The sequence below is a fragment of the Mus pahari genome, chromosome 5 (assembly GCF_900095145.1).
Source record: "Mus pahari chromosome 5, PAHARI_EIJ_v1.1, whole genome shotgun sequence".
NCBI classification, from domain to species: domain Eukaryota; kingdom Metazoa; phylum Chordata; class Mammalia; order Rodentia; family Muridae; genus Mus; species Mus pahari.
Genome location: NC_034594.1, coordinates 107,966,352 through 107,983,350, shown reverse-complemented (window position 1 = coordinate 107,983,350; position 16,999 = coordinate 107,966,352). Strand labels below are relative to the sequence as shown.

The following is a 16,999-nucleotide window of genomic DNA, read 5'->3' as shown; positions in this document are numbered from 1 at the left end:
TGTGTGTGTGTGTGTGTGTGTGTGTGTGTGTGTATGTGTGTCTGTGTGTCTGTGTGTCTGTGTCTGTGTACCCACCAAGGTATGGGTGTGGAGGTCAGAAGACAACTTTTAGAAATTGGTTTTCTCCTTCCACTGTGTGATCCTATGATCCTAGAAGCAAACTCAAAGTGGATCAATCTGCACGCCAAGTGCTTCTGGTGAGTCAGGGTCTCACTCTGTATCCCACTGGCCAGGAACTAGCTACCCAGACCAAGCCTGCCTCTCCCTCAAGTGCGGGGATTAAAGGTGCCCTGTAGCCCCGTCCGGTGTGTTTTATTTGTTGTTTGTTTCATTTTGTTTTGTTTTTATGCTTCATTTTGGATTTTTGTGATATGATCTGGCCTTCTGCTCAGCCTGTGCCCCAGGTTACCCTCGAACTTGACGCAGTCATCCTGCCTTGGCCCCCTTAGTGTTGAAATCACCGTGGGCACCACTGTGCCTGGTCTGCCCCTTGGGTCTTTATACATTCGTTCTAGAAACAATCAGGTTCTATATCTCACTGGGGGTTGGGAAGTGGCCCAGTTCTATTTATTTATTAACTTGATTACTTACACAAAAAGAGATTTCCCTTCACTTGGCCCTCACTCTGTGCTTCAGTCCCCACATGAAAGTCAGGTTAAATGCCTGACTCGTTTCCTTTCCTTACCACGGATAACTTACTTTATGTTATTTTTTTTAGGTATTATTACAAGCACATGATTTTTTTTTCCAGTACTGGGATTGAGCCTAGGGCCTCAAGCATGTCAGACAAGAACTCTGTCACTGAGGTACCTACAGCCCAAATAGGGAAATTTGAATTTGATGTGATATGCTTTAATCCATTACTCTTAGTATTGTCTTGATGCTGAAACCGATCCCTCGTTAGCCAGGAATCACCCCTTCAGTGTCTCTGAGTGCTTTTGATGTAACCCGAGCTGTCTTTCATTGCTTTTTTTGGTTTCTTGCTTGATAAGACACTGCAGAGAGGTTGAGTCTTCTTGTTGTGATTGTTGTTGGTAGTGGTGGTGTTGTGTTGTGTTGTTTTGTGTTGTGTTGTTTTGTTTTGTTTTGTTGAGACATGTTCTCTGTGTGTAGCCTGGCTGTCCTGGAACTCTCTATAGACCATGCTGGCCTCAGACTCACAGAAATCTACCTGTCTCTGCTTCCCGGGTTGCTGGGATTAAAGGCCTGTGCCACCACCACCAGGCTGAGCCTATTTCTTATTTCTGGTCTGGTATCATGCATTCCTTCAGTGTGCCCTGCCTCGTTTTAGTGGCAGGCCATATTAGGGGATACAATCAGAGCATAGAGGTGCATCTCCCCTCTGTGCACACACCGTGTCAGATGCTACTGAGTGGATAACGAAGCTAAGAAATGAGCTTTCGTGGCCTGGCTGAGTTTCTGTACCTGTTTTTAAGGTGAAATGCTTCCTAAATTGGTGGTCTTTATGTTTCTCACTCACAATCCTGGAGTGCTTTGCCTCTAATTCTCTCCTGGTGTCTAGCTTCCCTAATTTTATATTTGCAGTTCTTAAGATTAACTGTGACCTCTAATGCTGTTAGTGCAATTATTGACTTTGTCTAAAAACTATGCAATAGTTATATAATAACAACAATAATGAAATAATTACTAAAAATATTCTCTTATTATTTTATTTTGAGACAGCATCTCACTATGAACCTAGGTTGGCCTCATCTTTACTATGTAGCCCAGGAAAGCCTTAAATTCACAATCCCCCTGCCTTAGCTTCCTGAGTCCTGAAATTATATGTACGTACCACTACACAGAGCTAAATATTTCTCTTTTTAAAATTAGTTATTATTGTTTGGTGATTCTATACATGTGTACATAATTATTCTTATTGTTTTTATATGTAGATATATCTTACAAGGAATGCATCATTAAATTACTAAAAACACATAATTTTAAATTAAAAAATAGAGGCTGGAAAATGTTTAGAGATTAAGAACTTGGGATACTTTTCCTGGGGAACAAGGTTCTATTCCCAGCACCCACACCACCCACACGGTGGCTCACAACTGCCTGTAACTCCATTTCCATGGGATTTCATGGCCTCTTCTGGCTTCTGGGGGCAGCAGGAATGCTCTTGGTGCACAGACATACTTGCAGATGAAACACCCGTGCACATAAAGTGAAATAATTTAACTTTTTAAATTAAAAGTAAGGGCTGAGCCAGGCAGTGGTGGTGCATGCCTTTAATTCCAGCAGTCAGGAGGCAGAGGCAGGTGGGAGTCTGTGAGTTCGAGGCCAGCCTCTTGTCTACAGAGTGAGTTCCAGGACAGCCAGGGCTATACAGAGAAACCCTGTCTCAAAAACCAAGAAACACAAGCAACCATAAATAAATTTAAAAAAACAATCACATAGGAACCAGAGATATGACTTAGCAGCTAAGAGCACTGGCTGCTGGTCCAGAGGACCCAGGCTTGGCTTCCAGCACCCAATATGACAGTTAACAACCATCCATACCTCCAGTTCCAGGGGCCCTGATGCCCGCTTCTGATCTCTACAGGCGCCTGGTGCACAGACATGCAGGCAAAGCACCCATACACACAAAATAAAAATAAATCTTTTTTGTTAGTATAATACATAATACAATGTACTCCGTTCTCCTAGATCAGTGGTAGCATCTGTATGCTCTTTCCCGTCTCTTTCCTCTTCAGTTAGCAGTGTAGCCTAGAGGTTATCTCAGAGTAGTAAGTAGACACAAACATATCCCTTTGCTTGTTTCTTTTCACAGTGCACAGATGCTGCACAGATGGCAGCATGTGGCTTTATTGAAGTTTGGGGGAAGGGGCAGGATTGCCTAGCCTAACCTCCTGCCTCAGCATTATAGACAAGCTACCATGCCCAGCACTGTGGAACATTTTGTTTTGTTTTGTTTTGTTTTGTTTTGTTTTGTTTCGAGACAGGGTTTCTCTGTGTAGCCCTGGCTGTTCTGGAACTCACTCTGTAGACCAGGCTGGCCCCAAACTCAGAAATCTGCCTGCCTCTGCCTCCCAAGTGCTGGGATTAAAGGCGTGCGACACCACCGCCTGGCAGAACTTTTTGATAGGAAAACTGCATTATATAGTTGAAATCTAGATAGTCTTCATTTGCTTCAATCTAGATAGTAAAATAATATTACTAGGCAAACAGAATAATATAATACACACCAGAATAAAGAAGAAGTCCCCTGGGGCTAGAGAGTTGGTTCCGCAGTTAAGAGCAATCGCTGCTCTTACAGAGGACCTGAGTTCAGTTTGCAGCACTCACCTTGGATGGCTCACACCTACCTATAACTCCTTATTCAGGGGATCCAGTACCCTACCCTAGCCTCTGCGGTTACCTGTACACATGGGCACATATGCATCGAGACTTATAAGTAAAAATCTAAAAAAGTTTAAAGACTTTACAAGAAGAAGAAGCCCCTGTGGGTTAGAGGTTGCACAATGTGTAACTGAAACAGATTGGGGCTGTTACGGTGATGTGCACCAGCACTTGGGAAGCCGAGACAGGAAAATCAGGGATCTGAGGCCAGCCTTGGCCACCTAGTGAGTTGGCCTTGCAAGAGACTGTGAGAGGGGCTAGAGGATGCCGGCCCTTCTTCTGATCACTAATAGAGTCTTTCCTGTAGAGTGGCAGGGAAGCAAGGTGGGGAGGAGGGTGGTTGTTTTCTGTTGTGGCTTCAGTGCCCTCCTGTGCCTGCTCCTGGTTCTGAAGCTCCCGGGTTCTTAGGCCCTGGGTTCAGATTGTGCTACGTCCACTTAACTGCTTCCCGCCTGCCTTCCTCTCCACCCCAGGGCATTGCAGGCACAGATGTGGCTAAGGAGGCGTCAGACATCATCCTGACCGATGACAACTTCACCAGCATTGTGAAGGCAGTGATGTGGGGACGGAACGTGTATGACAGCATTTCCAAGTTCCTGCAGTTCCAGCTCACCGTCAATGTGGTGGCCGTGATTGTGGCTTTCACCGGAGCCTGCATCACTCAGGTTGGGAGGGGCTTGGATGGCAGGGTGGCTCAAGGGCAGAGGAACATAGGGTAGGAGGAACAGCATGTCTACTCAGGAGTAAAGGCAAGGTTCCCAGTGCTGCTTGGACAGTTAGTTGTCTTCCACCAGGTTCACAGTCTCTACCTGCTTGTTAAGCATGAAGATATACCCACCATTCATTTAGCTTTTTTTTTGTTTTATTGTCAGCAACTGTGAAGTGCACTTATGTGGATTAACTTTGTCTTTTCAAAGCAAGCTTGCAAGTCAGATGTTATTATCCCAAATTCAAGGTCTAGCGGGTAGTGGGAGCTAGGCCAAGTCAACAGAATGATGTCACTGGAAAGTGATGTGGGCTTGGTTTCTGGAACAAGCTGAAAGACCTGGTTCTTCTTCCAACCAGGATTCCCCACTGAAAGCGGTGCAGATGTTGTGGGTTAACCTGATTATGGACACGTTTGCTTCCCTGGCCCTGGCCACAGAGCCCCCCCACCAATTCTCTGCTGAGGCGGCGCCCCTATGGGCGGAACAAGCCTCTGATCTCCCGCACTATGATGAAGAATATCTTGGGCCATGCCGTGTATCAGCTCTTCATCGTCTTCCTCCTCGTCTTTGCTGGTGAGCCACAGCTGGGAAAGGGAGGGCAGCTATTGGGTGCTAACTTCAGTTAGGCACAGAGAAGGGTTGAGAAGAGATGGGAGCATAGTAGCTGGTGAAGTACAGACGTACAGGCACACTAGCATCTTTGCCAGGGAGTGCTGCCTGTGTGTTCTCAGCACATAGACATGGTACACATAGCTTTCCATCATGCCACACCACAGGAGAACAAATGGGGCTGATGCCAACTGACAGACAAAAACCAGAGAAGTTGAGACGAGAGCCAACTTTTAAAATATGGGGCTGGAGAAACAAGTCTGCAATTAAAAGCACTTGTTGCTCTTGCAGAGGACCCAGGATCGGCTCTCAGCACCCATGTGGTGGTTCACAACCATCTGTAAATCTAGTCCCAAGGGATCTGATATTCCCTTCTGACCTCCAACAGCATGGACATGCAGGCAAAACACTCATACACATAAAACAAACAAACAAAAAAGAATTTAAAATAATCTTTAACTGTTTTATTTTTAAAGAACAAACAAACAAAACGTTCAATAACTGATATAACTTAGAAATGGTCCAATTAGGATGGCCTTTGTAATGGCCATAAACCGTCAGGACGGCTATTCTGTCTCAACCTGAACCCTCACTGAGACCACAGTCATCCTCTAATAATTGTCCTGCCCTCCCAGGCGACAGACTGTTTGACATTGACAGTGGGAGGAAGGCACCTCTCAATTCACCACCCAGCCAGCACTACACCATTGTTTTCAACACNTTTGTGCTGATGCAACTCTTCAACGAAATCAACGCTCGGAAAATCCATGGTGAGAAGAATGTCTTTTTCAGGTGTCTACCGCAACATCATTTTCTGCTCTGTAATTTTAGGCACATTCTTCTGCCAGGTAAGATTCTGTCTGGGCTTGGGATAGGGGTGCTGGGAGACAGAGGGCAGAAGCTTGGGAGCTAGGACTCTCTGTGTGCCCAAGATTAGGGGAGGGAGTCATGTGGACCAAGGCTAAGAGTAAATACCTTGGGGGTCTCAGTTGGCTTTCCTGGGTACCTCGTTTTTAGAACTGAGCCCACTCAGGTGCTCCAAGGCAAGGGAGCATGTCATCTGCAAGAATGACTTATAGAATTCTTTCATGACCTTTCTGAATGTGCAGAAGTTCCATATAGCGACCAAGAGAAGAGCCACTATCTTCTACCTCCTTCCTCTGCCAGCACAGATGAAATGCATGTGTATAGGTAGTGTAGGCTCCCCATCCTCACCCCAGCCCCTTTGTTCTGACTTTATGATTGGAAATGCTGCATAATTCAGAGGAGGGACGGGTTGGTGCGAATGTAGCTGCTGGGATAACCCTGCCTGGGCTCCTGGTACGGAAACGAGGGTTAAGAGCGCAGTTGCTTGGTAGTGGGAAGATGGGTTCCTTCCTTCTTGTCCCAGCTCCGACTAGTGAACCTAGTTAGAGGCTCACTAAGACACTTGGCTACAAAGGATTATGGGAAGGCCACACAACCGAAGAACATCTTGGAGCTGGAGACGGCAGCAGTTAAGAGGGGGCCAGAGTTTAAATTCCAGCACTCGCATCACTCGACTCCTGACCACTTGTAATGCTACCTCCAGAGGATCTGACGCTCTCTTCTGTCTTCTGTGGTATATGGATCAGGGTACAGATCCACACATAGACACATACATGTACACACACACACACACACACACACACACACACACACGTTCCTCTTATGCAGTGCCTTCTCTGTCACACACTAGCCTACATCACAGGAAGCCTCCAGCTTTCTCTACTCCTGCTAGACCATATATTAATCGCTGTCATGATACTCATAGCCATCCATCGCATGATTCCCATTTGAAGTGTTCTATGAAGATTGTATCCGTTGCCCTTCTCCACTTCTACAGTTAGTTAGGACTTGTACCCCAAGGGCCCTGCAGGGGGCGCTGTGACCCCAGCCACCCTGGAGGTCTTGGCCTCCCCGTGGCAGGCCATGCTTTGCTCTATTTCAGATCTTGATAGTGGAAGTGGGAGGTAAGCCCTTCAGCTGCACAANCCTGACCATGGAGCAGTGGATGTGGTGTCTCTTTATAGGGATTGGAGAACTTTTGTGGGGCCAGGTGAGTGTGGGGTGCCCTCTACAGATCCCCAAGGCTGCAGACCCCAGCTCCTTGTTTCACCCGACCCAACCTTCCTCCTTCCCTCCATCACAGTTTCAAGCTCCTCCTGTCTTGGGGTGCCAGGCTGGAGTAACTATTGCCTTCACTTCAGCGACATTAAGTTCTCTGCCCCCCATTCCTAGAGACGGAAAAAAAAAGCGTTTTGAAACAAAAGTGGAAATTTTCCATTAAAAATAAATCTTAGGATTAAAAAAAGCAAAAGCAAAAAGCAAATGTCGTGCTGACGATGCCACAGTCTGACCCAGGGCTACTCCACTGCTGTGGTGCTACTGTAGTTAGAGCTTTCCTGCCTCTTGTGTGCGTCATGGTGGCTGGTTGAATGCCCAGCTCCCACATGAGATAAATCAGTCCTACAGATGCTCCAGAGAGAAGGGGTGACACTCGGATCAGCACAGCCCCTGGAAGCCGCTGGGCTGGAATCCCCCTTCTTCTCTTCACAAACTTTAGTAGACATGGGCAAGTTCCTTAGCCAGTCCATTTATTAGGGATCTCCACATAGGATGACAGAGTGATCATTACTCGTTGTTAACTGGTGAACTGTTATTGAACCAAAAACATGACAATGCCTGTAAGAAATACTCAGCAAGTGTTAATATTAATTGCGACAATGTCATCGTAGCTTTGAGTTTCATCCTTCCCTTAATACCGTGCTTAGTTCTGGTCTGGGCTGTTCTCCACAGATCTCGAGTCTATACTGAGAATCCCCTAGTGCCGCTTCCCAAGCTAAAAAAAACGGGATTAAGGAAGGGATGAAAGTCAGCTTAGCTAATTGTGTTCCAATTCGTGTCTCAGTCCCTCCACCCCACATGTACAACGCATCTCTCTCCCAGCTCGGTTTGCCCTTGGCCCCATCTTCCTGATGTGTGGCCACTTTATAGCTCTGCTCAGCTGGCTTAAAAAAGACAAAGATCCCACTGGGAAGGGAGAGTCAAGACAAGACAGAGTATGAGTGTAATGAAGTGACTGGGAGATTGCGGGAATCAAGTCCCCTTCTGTGTGTCCATGAATGCTGGCACCTTCCCAGGAGCAATCAACTAGAACAGTGGGTTCATCTTCTGGGCGGCTCAGTGCTTCTTGGTGCTGCTCAGGTGGGCAAGGCTTGAGGTTTAGGAGCCTCCCAAGGGCCTGGCTCAGGCCAGCTAACATCTTTTCTTCTCCAATGTGGCTGTTGTCCCCTTTGGCTGTGACTGCTCTCAGGTCATCTCTGCAATCCCTACCAAGTCTCTGACGTTCCTGAAGGAGGCTGGCCACGGCAGTGACAAAGAGGAGATCAGCAAGGACACTGAGGGAATGGAGGAGATCGATCTTGCAGAGATGGAGCTTCGACGAGGCCAGATCCTCTGGGTCCGAGGCCTGAACCGGATTCAGACTCAGGTACTCTGAAGTCTCCCCATCCCGGGAAAGGGTAGGAGGGCAGTAATTCCTGGCAGTCAACACCTTTACCCTTTTCGTAAGGCTCACTGTTCAAGCGCAGCCTGTGTTCCTTAACTTCAGGGCCAACAGGGCCAGAGGTCTCTGGGGGATTCCTCTAGGAGGGACTAGTATGCAGACTGGACCACGATTCCCCAAGTTCCTCAGCTGTGGTTAGCCCTACAACCCATCCCCACACCCCAGGTTTGTCAGTGGAGCCGTCTTCCCACATAAGGTCTGTTCCAGTACCAGCCACAACCCCAAGATAGGGACTGTGTAGTCCCTTCCCTGCCCTGAAGGAAGAGCTAAGAGGCCCTGATTTTATAACACTGGAAGGAAAAGCCAGCCTCCCTGCCGGTCACCAGGCATGATGGGCACGCTGCTGCGTGGTGATAGCTGTTACCCGGGGAGGTCTTTGTTAAAGAAGCTCACCTTCTTCCATTGTTCCGCCTTGGTGTCAGGCCTCTCTGGGGCATCTGATGATTAAGTAGCTATAAACAGCAGTCTCTCTGTGCCTGATATCTTTGGAAGAATTCTGACTCGCTTCCCAAAAAGGGAATTTCTGAAACGGAGTACAAGTGAGTCCCCTGCTTGTAGCCCTAACCATAGTTCCTCCGACTTCCCATGCGTAGCTACTGGGACAGCTTTGGGGACAGCTGACTGGCCTCAGCAGTGATAATGCTTTTTCTCTGCTCCAACCCCTCCACCTTTTATGGTTTTAGTCCCAAGATTCCCGAACAAACCGTCAATTCCAAGATCCTGAGGGGACTGTCCTGAGCAAGGCCTGTTTCTTCCTCCTAGTTGGCGAGAGATCAAAATATTTCACTTTCAAAAACTGGCCTTTGGCTGGTTTAGAAAATTGCCTGGCCAGCCTCCCCCTGCCCCCTCCCTCTCCCCTTAGTGTACAAGGAAGACAGCGAACTCACATTTTAAACTGCCTACCTGGTTGGAACTGTCCCCCGCTGGGGAAGACACCAGGTAGAAAAATGGGCAAGATACAGGTCGTAAGCCCTTCCCTCTCTCTCCTAGGAAGGGAACTGAACCCTGACTGACATATATCACCTCATGACATCAAGTCCCCACCTCTACCCACCCCCACTGAGTCCCTTGGGTGCCTTTAGATCTTAGCACCTTGACTCCCATCTCTAAAGCCCCAGTTGCTGTCCTTCAGGTCTGCTCCTTTCAAAATAACCTCTTTGCTTTTCTTCCCTTCAGGATCACCCACCTCCTCTTCTACTGTGTGGTTGCTTATTTATTTATTTATTTTTATTTATTTATTTTTGTTTTGTTCCTGTTTTTTTCCTGGCCAGGATCCCCTCATTCCAGGGCCTCCTTGCTTCTTGCCAGTCTTCTTTTCTGGGGAGCTGAGATTCAGAGCCCTTCCTTTTCCTGCACTTCCAGTTTGCATTCCCTTCCCGTACCCCTCGGATCTCACGGCACACATACCTTCAGGCATTCCTCTTTCCCTGCTAGAGTAGAAGGGAGCTGGGTCAGATTGACTTTAAAACCGAAATCTGAGGCCAGCCATGTGGTGCACATCTACAACCTCAACCTTCAGGAGGCTGAGGTGGAAAGATTCCTAGTTAGGCCAGCCTGGGCTGTGCAACTAGACCCTACCTCAAAAAACCGACAAGCAAAAGCCTAAACAGGCTCCAACAGCAGCCTGTTGAAGATGTCACTGACAAGATCCATCCACACCATTGTAACTGGCACCTAACTGAGCAAATGAGACTGAGTGTTCTAACTGCATCTTCCATGTCCAAAGCCCTCCCACCCCCATCAGGAGGGATTTTGTTCAGTCTCAGGCGGATCCTAACAAAAGCCCTTACTGTCTGGCTGCTGGTCCCCGATTGCAACATGTGGGGTGGGAGATGCTGCCGAGCTCCTGCCCAGTCCTAGCTGGGATTCCCCCTTTCCCTGGCTCTCGGTACTTCCTCCCTTCACCTTTACCCTTTAGTGTGGGGGAGGTAAAAGCACTAGAAAGTAAACATTTGGAGAATTAAAGGGCTGGACTCTTAGAACAGTAAACTCAGAATGCAGTTTTCATTATGTAAGTCGGACCCTGTAACACTCTGAGCTCCTAGAAAGGAGCCTCTACCTTCTTCATGGGACTGGAATCCCCTCAAAGGGCAGCCCTCACCTCCTACAGCCTCAGCCTCGCAGGCCACTATGTGGGGAAGCATTTTAGCTCATGCTTGGTCTCCACCTCTAAGCATGTCATGGCTTCTCCAGAGGCTGTGTTTACAAGAACAGGAGTCTGACTCAGGGGACACCTTCCTTCTGGGGATGCAGTCACAGAATCCCAACAGATCTCTGAAAGATAAAGGAATCCCTCTCTATTCGTTCCTTATTGCTTAGGAGTCACGGAAAGGGGTGGTAGATTGATTAAGACCCCAGATCATTGCTACTGTGGGAAAGCAGTGATATTAATTGCCTCCATCTCTAAGAAGGAGCAAGCCAAAAGCCAGAGGGCTGCTGTGATAGGCAGGTGGGGGACAGCGGCAGCAGCGGCAGCCTCCCTGCCGCCAGCACCAGTCTGCCAGTGAAGGTCTCCAGAGCTCAAGTAATGAGTGAGTGGAATTGTGCATCATGGGCCAGCAGAATCCTGAGCTAGAGGAAGCGTCAAGAAAGACACCTCCTCCAAACCAAACCAAACCACTCAATTTGACAGTCTTTCCACCAAGGCCCACTTGGTGTGGACTGCTATACTGCCCATCTTCTTTACACATGTGTTAACTAACTGGGAAATTTGCAAAAACAAACAATTAGTTGATTTAGTTGGTGTAGAGGTTCCTGGGTCTTACATTTCACTAATATGTATTTTGTTTCTGGTATGTCAAATTGCATGCCTTATTTTTAAGAGTACAGGTCAACATAATGAAAAAGCTACCTGTTACCGGTGGGGAGAAGTTCTTTTGTGCCTGTCCATCCTAGGCTGCAGGGAAAAAAAAAAACCCAATCCTAGCTGGGTGTTTGAAAATCCATAGCAAATTGTTCCTTAAATAACGTGTGGTTCGCAATTGCTGCCCTCCCCAGCCCCATCCGCGCCTGTCGCTCTGGGTTTAAGGGAATCTGTCTCACCCTCCTACTCCTCCCCCAGCCCTCCTGACCCTGCCTTCCTCTTCCTTCTCTCTGACTGGGGAGCAAAGCTGTCTCACTCTCTGATTCTTTGCAGATTGACGTAATTAACAAATTCCAGACGGGAGCCCCTTTAAAGAGAGTCCTAAGGCGAGAGAACATGACTCAACACCTTGATGTAAAACTGGTTCCTAGCTCCTATTCCGCAGCAGTTGCATCACTCAGAACTTGCCCCTCCATCTCTTCTGCCATCTCTTCTGCAGTTACATCTCCTCCTGTGGGCAGTGAGTGAGAGTATGTTACAATGCATGATTTACTAAAGCGACCACAAGAGAGCACGTGGCATCCACTTTAACCAACCGTGGTTACTAGCTCTTTTCGGGTCCCCCACCCACCCCTTTGATCTTTTGACTTAAGGGAAGAAAAGAAAAAAAAATTCTCCCCCTACCCTGGCTAAAACCAGGCTGGATACACTTTTTTTTTTTTTTAATGTTGGGAAGTTATTAACCTTTACTATTTTAAAGACGATAACCCTGTTTTCTGACTGTTCCTCTGCATTGCTCACTGCTTCTTTCCTTGAGTTGTTTTGTTTTTCTTTGTTTCACCCCGTTCTGCTTATTACTTTGTTTCTCCCCTCCTCTTCTAACTCTGCCTCTTCAGATGTGACGTTAATCCCACCCCCCACCCCCCACCCCCCACAGGACTAGGAACTCTGTGTACTTAGGGATGAGGGAGCCAGGGTCTGTCCTGATGGAGCCAGTGCTGAACTGTTCACCGATTACAGTCCTTTTGGCTACCAATGTACTGTTAGCTGGCAACAGAAGTTGTAACTTAGATTGGAAAGAGGAAGTCAGTTCAACTAGTGGTGTCTTACCTCTCAGAGATGACCTTAAATCAAACTCTAGTTCCAGAACCAATTAGCACACATACAACCCAGCTGTTGGGCGGGGGGGGGGGAGAGGGGGGGGGGGGGGGGGGGGGGGGGCGCAAGGGGGGAACCACCTGCTCAGAAGAGGAGAGGTAAAAATTGAATAAAAAATGGAACGCTGGACGCAGTGTCGTTCAGTCGAAATCTCAGCATGGGGGGGGGGGGGCTGAGGCAGGAGGATTGTGAGTTTACGCCCTCCCCTCCCCACTTCTCATCTTTTCGTCTAGTTTGATAGTCCAGCCAGCCCTTTGTATCATACTTTGCATATTCCGTTTTAGGAAACCCTGTCTGTCCAGGCTTAATTGGCACCTGTCAGGTTTTAACGTAGGACTTGCTGCCCCCTCTGGTAGATTGTTAGACTGCTAATGTCTTCCGGTTTCTGGTCTATTTACCTTCCCAGAACGGGAGGCAGAGGGGAGGCAGTCAGCACGGTTTCCAGTGAGAGAAGGTCCTCTGTCATCACACGCCGCCGCCGTTACATACTTGAGTGTCCCGTCCATCCCTCCCCACAGCCAGCCCTGAGTTGCCCATGGCCTGTGATCACATGCCCCATGCCCGCTGGGCAGCTTTTCCAGACTTCAATTTGTCTTAGCCTTTTAGCCACCCATAAAAGTTCTGGCAAGAGTTTGGAGTTGAGGGTGGGGCCACAGTGATACCTGCTGTTTCTTGAGGCCCAAAGGCAGGCTTGAAGACACTAAAAAAGTCTTACCCTGCAAAAACCTCTCCTTCTAGTCCTGCCACATTCCTCTCCTAATCTCTGCTCTCTTAGTTCTGCCCTCCCTTTCTAAGAGTCCTGCTGAATTGTTCATTCACATCTCTGGTAGGAAGAGCTAGTGCTGGGGACTTCATGGCAGAGGACAGAGACCAGTGGGCTCAGAGGAACTGGTAAACCACATACCCTGTGCCCCTAAAAGTTTAGACCAAAGAAGAAATAGACCACACCTACCCTTTCTCTGGCACACCCCTTTCCTGGAGGTCCCAGGAGTTGTGGTTGTGTATTGACCCTCTCACCCCCTTTGCCATCCCAGTTTTAAATGACTTCGATTGTGCATCCGTATCTCCCCAAGGTCCCTGAGGCTTCCCTCTGGCAGGAAGTCCCACAGCTCTCTACCCCTAGCATGAAAGGGGAGTGGAAAAGTACAGTATTCTCCTGGGGGAATGGCACCTTCATCAGGTCAGCTAAGCTTCCAAGTGTGCTCCACTCACCTGGTGGTCCAACCTGCTCTGGGTTCCCTCCTGGTGAAGGAGTTACCCTTTAATCAGCCCCTTAGGAAACATTTCCTGGCTAAGCTGGAAGCACGTGATGCTTTTCCCATGTCTGCTCCAGCAGTCCTCCCGCCCCCACATACTGCTCACACACCAGATCCTGTCCTCCATGCCCAGAGCACAGTAAGTAATATATTCACTGTGTGACTGACTGTCCGTCAGCACATGATCTCTGAGCCAGTGTTGGAGTTGAGCATCTGGCACAGCCCCAGGCCTCTGTGCCTCACCCCTGGGCCAGGTGGTCCTCCCCAATCCCCTGACTCCTTCCAGGTGGCTGGTTCTTCTTAGTGTCTAGAAGTCCTGAAGTCTAAGTGGATATCTGTTCTTGCTTCCCCCAAAGGTGGCCCTATTTTTCCCACCGGAGCCTCCCTTTTTACTTTATCTCCTGTATTTGTTTGCCTGTAAGAGGGTTGTTAATCACCCCAACAGGAGAGAGGACAAGCCTGCAAACAAGCTCCAGACCCTGCAACCCTAATTTTCAAAAATCAACTCTTTTCATAATGCACATATAATTGTTGCAATAAAATATCCAGTTGAAAAAAAAAAAACAAACAAACAAAAACTAGAAGCAAGAAGTTTAAAGATATAAAGGTCCCTGACATTCTGTAGAACTCTGAAGACTGTAGAAATGGCAACATCAGATGGCGGTATTCCTGTGTACCTACCTACAGACTTTAGACCTGCCCCTTGGCCAGGGCATCTCTACCAGGGTCAAGGGAGAAGACTGAGTTTCAGCTCACTTAGTCTATCTTGTCTTGCTCAAATATATCAAGTATAGGTTACAGAAAACTTGGGACCACCCAAAGATTTGAGGGAGCTTCCATTCTGCCTGATCTTACTCAGATCTGAACAGAGGCAACCTGACTGGTGAAATTCACCATCGGGCCAGGCGTGATGGCGCACGCCTTTAATCCCAGCACTCAGGAAGCAGAGGCAGGCGGGTTTCTGAGTTCGAGGCCAGCCTGGTCTACAGAGTGAGTTCCAGGACAGCCAGGGCTATACAGAGAAACCCTGTCTCAAAAAAAGAAAAAAAAAAAATCACCATCAGATGGCCAGTAGAACCACAGAAGGATGGAAAGCAGGCCCTCACTGCTGTTCCTGAGGTTTCGTTTCTTATGTATGCTGCAGGGTTGAGCTAACAGTTGAGTGGCAGAGTCTCTTGCCTTCCAAGCCCTGAACACTCGAGTCATGGGTGGGTCTGTAGCTATAGAGGAGAGAGGCCAGGGAGGGAAAGCCTTAGCCAAAGAAGAGAGAGCCACAGTTCTGATGGCCAGGCTCCTGTAGGCAGTGTCTTTGAGGGATCTGTAAAATGATGAGAGGACCCAGGACAGGAACCCCAGCTGGTTTATTTGGCTGACTGTGTGCGCTGCTATCTCCACGCTCTTGCTTCTTCCCTAGGGATGTTTTTTGTTTAAACAGCAGAGGAATTAAAGAGACACTCTTATCACCCAGCATCCATTCCTCCTCCCTAGCCTCTGGACCCTAACGATTTCTTTTGCATCAATCTTGTTTCTTTTCCAAGGAGGAATGGGTCTGAACCAGACTAGGATTGGCCACTCCCTCGCTAGAAGACACCCTAGAGCCACCAGCTTTTCCTGACCTCCCTCTGTTTCTCCCTGGCATCCAATCCTCTCCAACACTGCATCCCAGTCTACCAACCCAGATTCGAAGCCACACTTGGGTGACACAGTTCAGACATGTAGAATTAGCAAAGCAAAGCAGCAGCAACAGAAACACCCAAGGAGCTGTTGCTTAGGGTTAAGCAAAAGCTGCCCCCAGGATTCGTCGCAGTCAGTCTTCCCTAGACTCCTGAGCCACCAAGTCCCTTCTACTATGCAGTAGAAAGGAGGCTGACCAGGCAACATATTTGCCCATTTACCCAAGAACACTGCAAAGTGTCTCCGGCATTCTTTTCAACTGTCCCGGCAGAAAAGCCACTCATTTGAAGCCAGCCTCCTGGATCAGGTTTCTCTCCTGGCCCTCTGCCTCCTCACACTCAGTCAGATTCCTCTTCACAATATGCAGGTGGCTAGGCAAAGCAGCATGAAGGCACACTTTGGGTTTGAGCAACATTGCTGTGAACTGGCCGTGGGTGTGCAGCAGCAGGATGAACACCAGGCCTTCCTCAGTAGACAGGGAAAGGCTTCTCTTCATACCTGTGTTTTATCTGCATCTTCTAGGGAAAGAGAGCCTGGAGAGGAGGACCGCCCTTCTGTGGGGGAGGGACACGGCAGAGGTGGTGGGATGTAAAGGGATGTGCATGGCTTCTAAATGAACAGTTAGAGACCTTTTATTTCCCTGCATGCTGTAGAATGAAGATTGGCTTGTCTGCCTGTGCACAGTATCCATGGTCACTTGTCACCCAGTGTTTATCATGTGCAGTTTCGTGAACATTGGCTTTTGATGGGGTTGAAACAGATAACAGAGCTGCTGTGTGTAATTTTCCCATTCCACATGCACAAGAAGTCTGGCCTCAATACAGAAAGTCACCTGTGTGAATTGCCTTTAAGTTCTTCCATTAATGTCACCTAGTTCCAACATGCTGTCCTCTATCCAGAAGGACTAACCAATCCCTTGGTTTGTTTCATTTTAAGAGTGGCTTCTTTTGGAATGCTAAGTTTGCTTTGTGCTACTTTTTGGAATGTAACCTTTGAGACATCCTCACTGACTGCCATCAGTCACCCCACGCCCTGTGCTTGAGATCCGAGGCGTGTGATGGTTTGGGTTGTTGAGCCATCATGTTTTATATTTGGGGGGGGGGGTGTTTCTCTCCTCAAACCACTAATTTTTGTTGTTATTGTTGTTGTTCTCCATGCCAATTCTCACCTCTCTCTCTTCTCATCCTCTTTCTCATTCCCCGGTTATAGATCAGAGTCGTCAAAGTTTTCCATAATTTCCAAACAGTCGTTCATAAACCCAAGAACCGTAGCTCCATCCATACCTTCATGAACCAACCTGAATACCCCACAGATGATGAATTGTCACAATCCTTCCTGGATATCCAAGAGGACAATCCTGACTTGGTTTCTAAGGCGGGGACTAGTGTGCTCCTGTTGAATGGTGAAGCTACTCCGCACAACAACACAAATAACAACGCTGTGGACTGCCACCAAGTGCAACTCATCGCTTCCCATTCTTCCAGCCCTCTGCTAAGCCTGGAGACACCGGTCTGAACTTCCATGCTCTGAGTCCCACCCCTGCTCTCCCTTTTCCTCTTCCTCTATCCCATCTGTATGTGACGGTGGGACTTGTCACTGTTGTGTCAGCTGCTCCTAAGAACCCCCANCCGACCATGAAGAAGCAGGAGCACAGACCTACCTGGATTNGGTCTAACCCTGGGCAGGTAACGGTAGATCCACTCCTCAGGTGTACTCGCTGTCATTTTAAAGAGATGGTGTCAAACCTCTTGGCATCTCCCAACCCCCAATCCCCACAGCACTCCCACAGGTGGTACCACCTCCTCCTGACTCCAAGATTTTATCCAATGAGTTTCTGCCATTCACATTTACAAGCTAAGTT

General features: G+C 48.1%; 1 protein-coding gene across 1 annotated transcript in view; it reads left to right on the top strand.

The window, feature by feature from the left end:
- Window positions 1–16,993, top strand: part of Atp2b4 (ATPase plasma membrane Ca2+ transporting 4) — a 97,164-nt gene extending 80,171 nt beyond the window's left edge. Inside the window, 8 exon segments of the mRNA XM_029538723.1 lie at window positions 3,819–4,010; window positions 4,411–4,491; window positions 4,493–4,625; window positions 5,297–5,445; window positions 5,447–5,509; window positions 6,631–6,738; window positions 7,996–8,172; window positions 16,348–16,993. Coding sequence (XP_029394583.1) covers window positions 3,819–4,010; window positions 4,411–4,491; window positions 4,493–4,625; window positions 5,297–5,445; window positions 5,447–5,509; window positions 6,631–6,738; window positions 7,996–8,172; window positions 16,348–16,653 — 1,209 coding nt within the window. The 3' untranslated portion in view covers window positions 16,654–16,993.
- The last annotated feature ends 6 nt before the right edge of the window (window positions 16,994–16,999 follow it).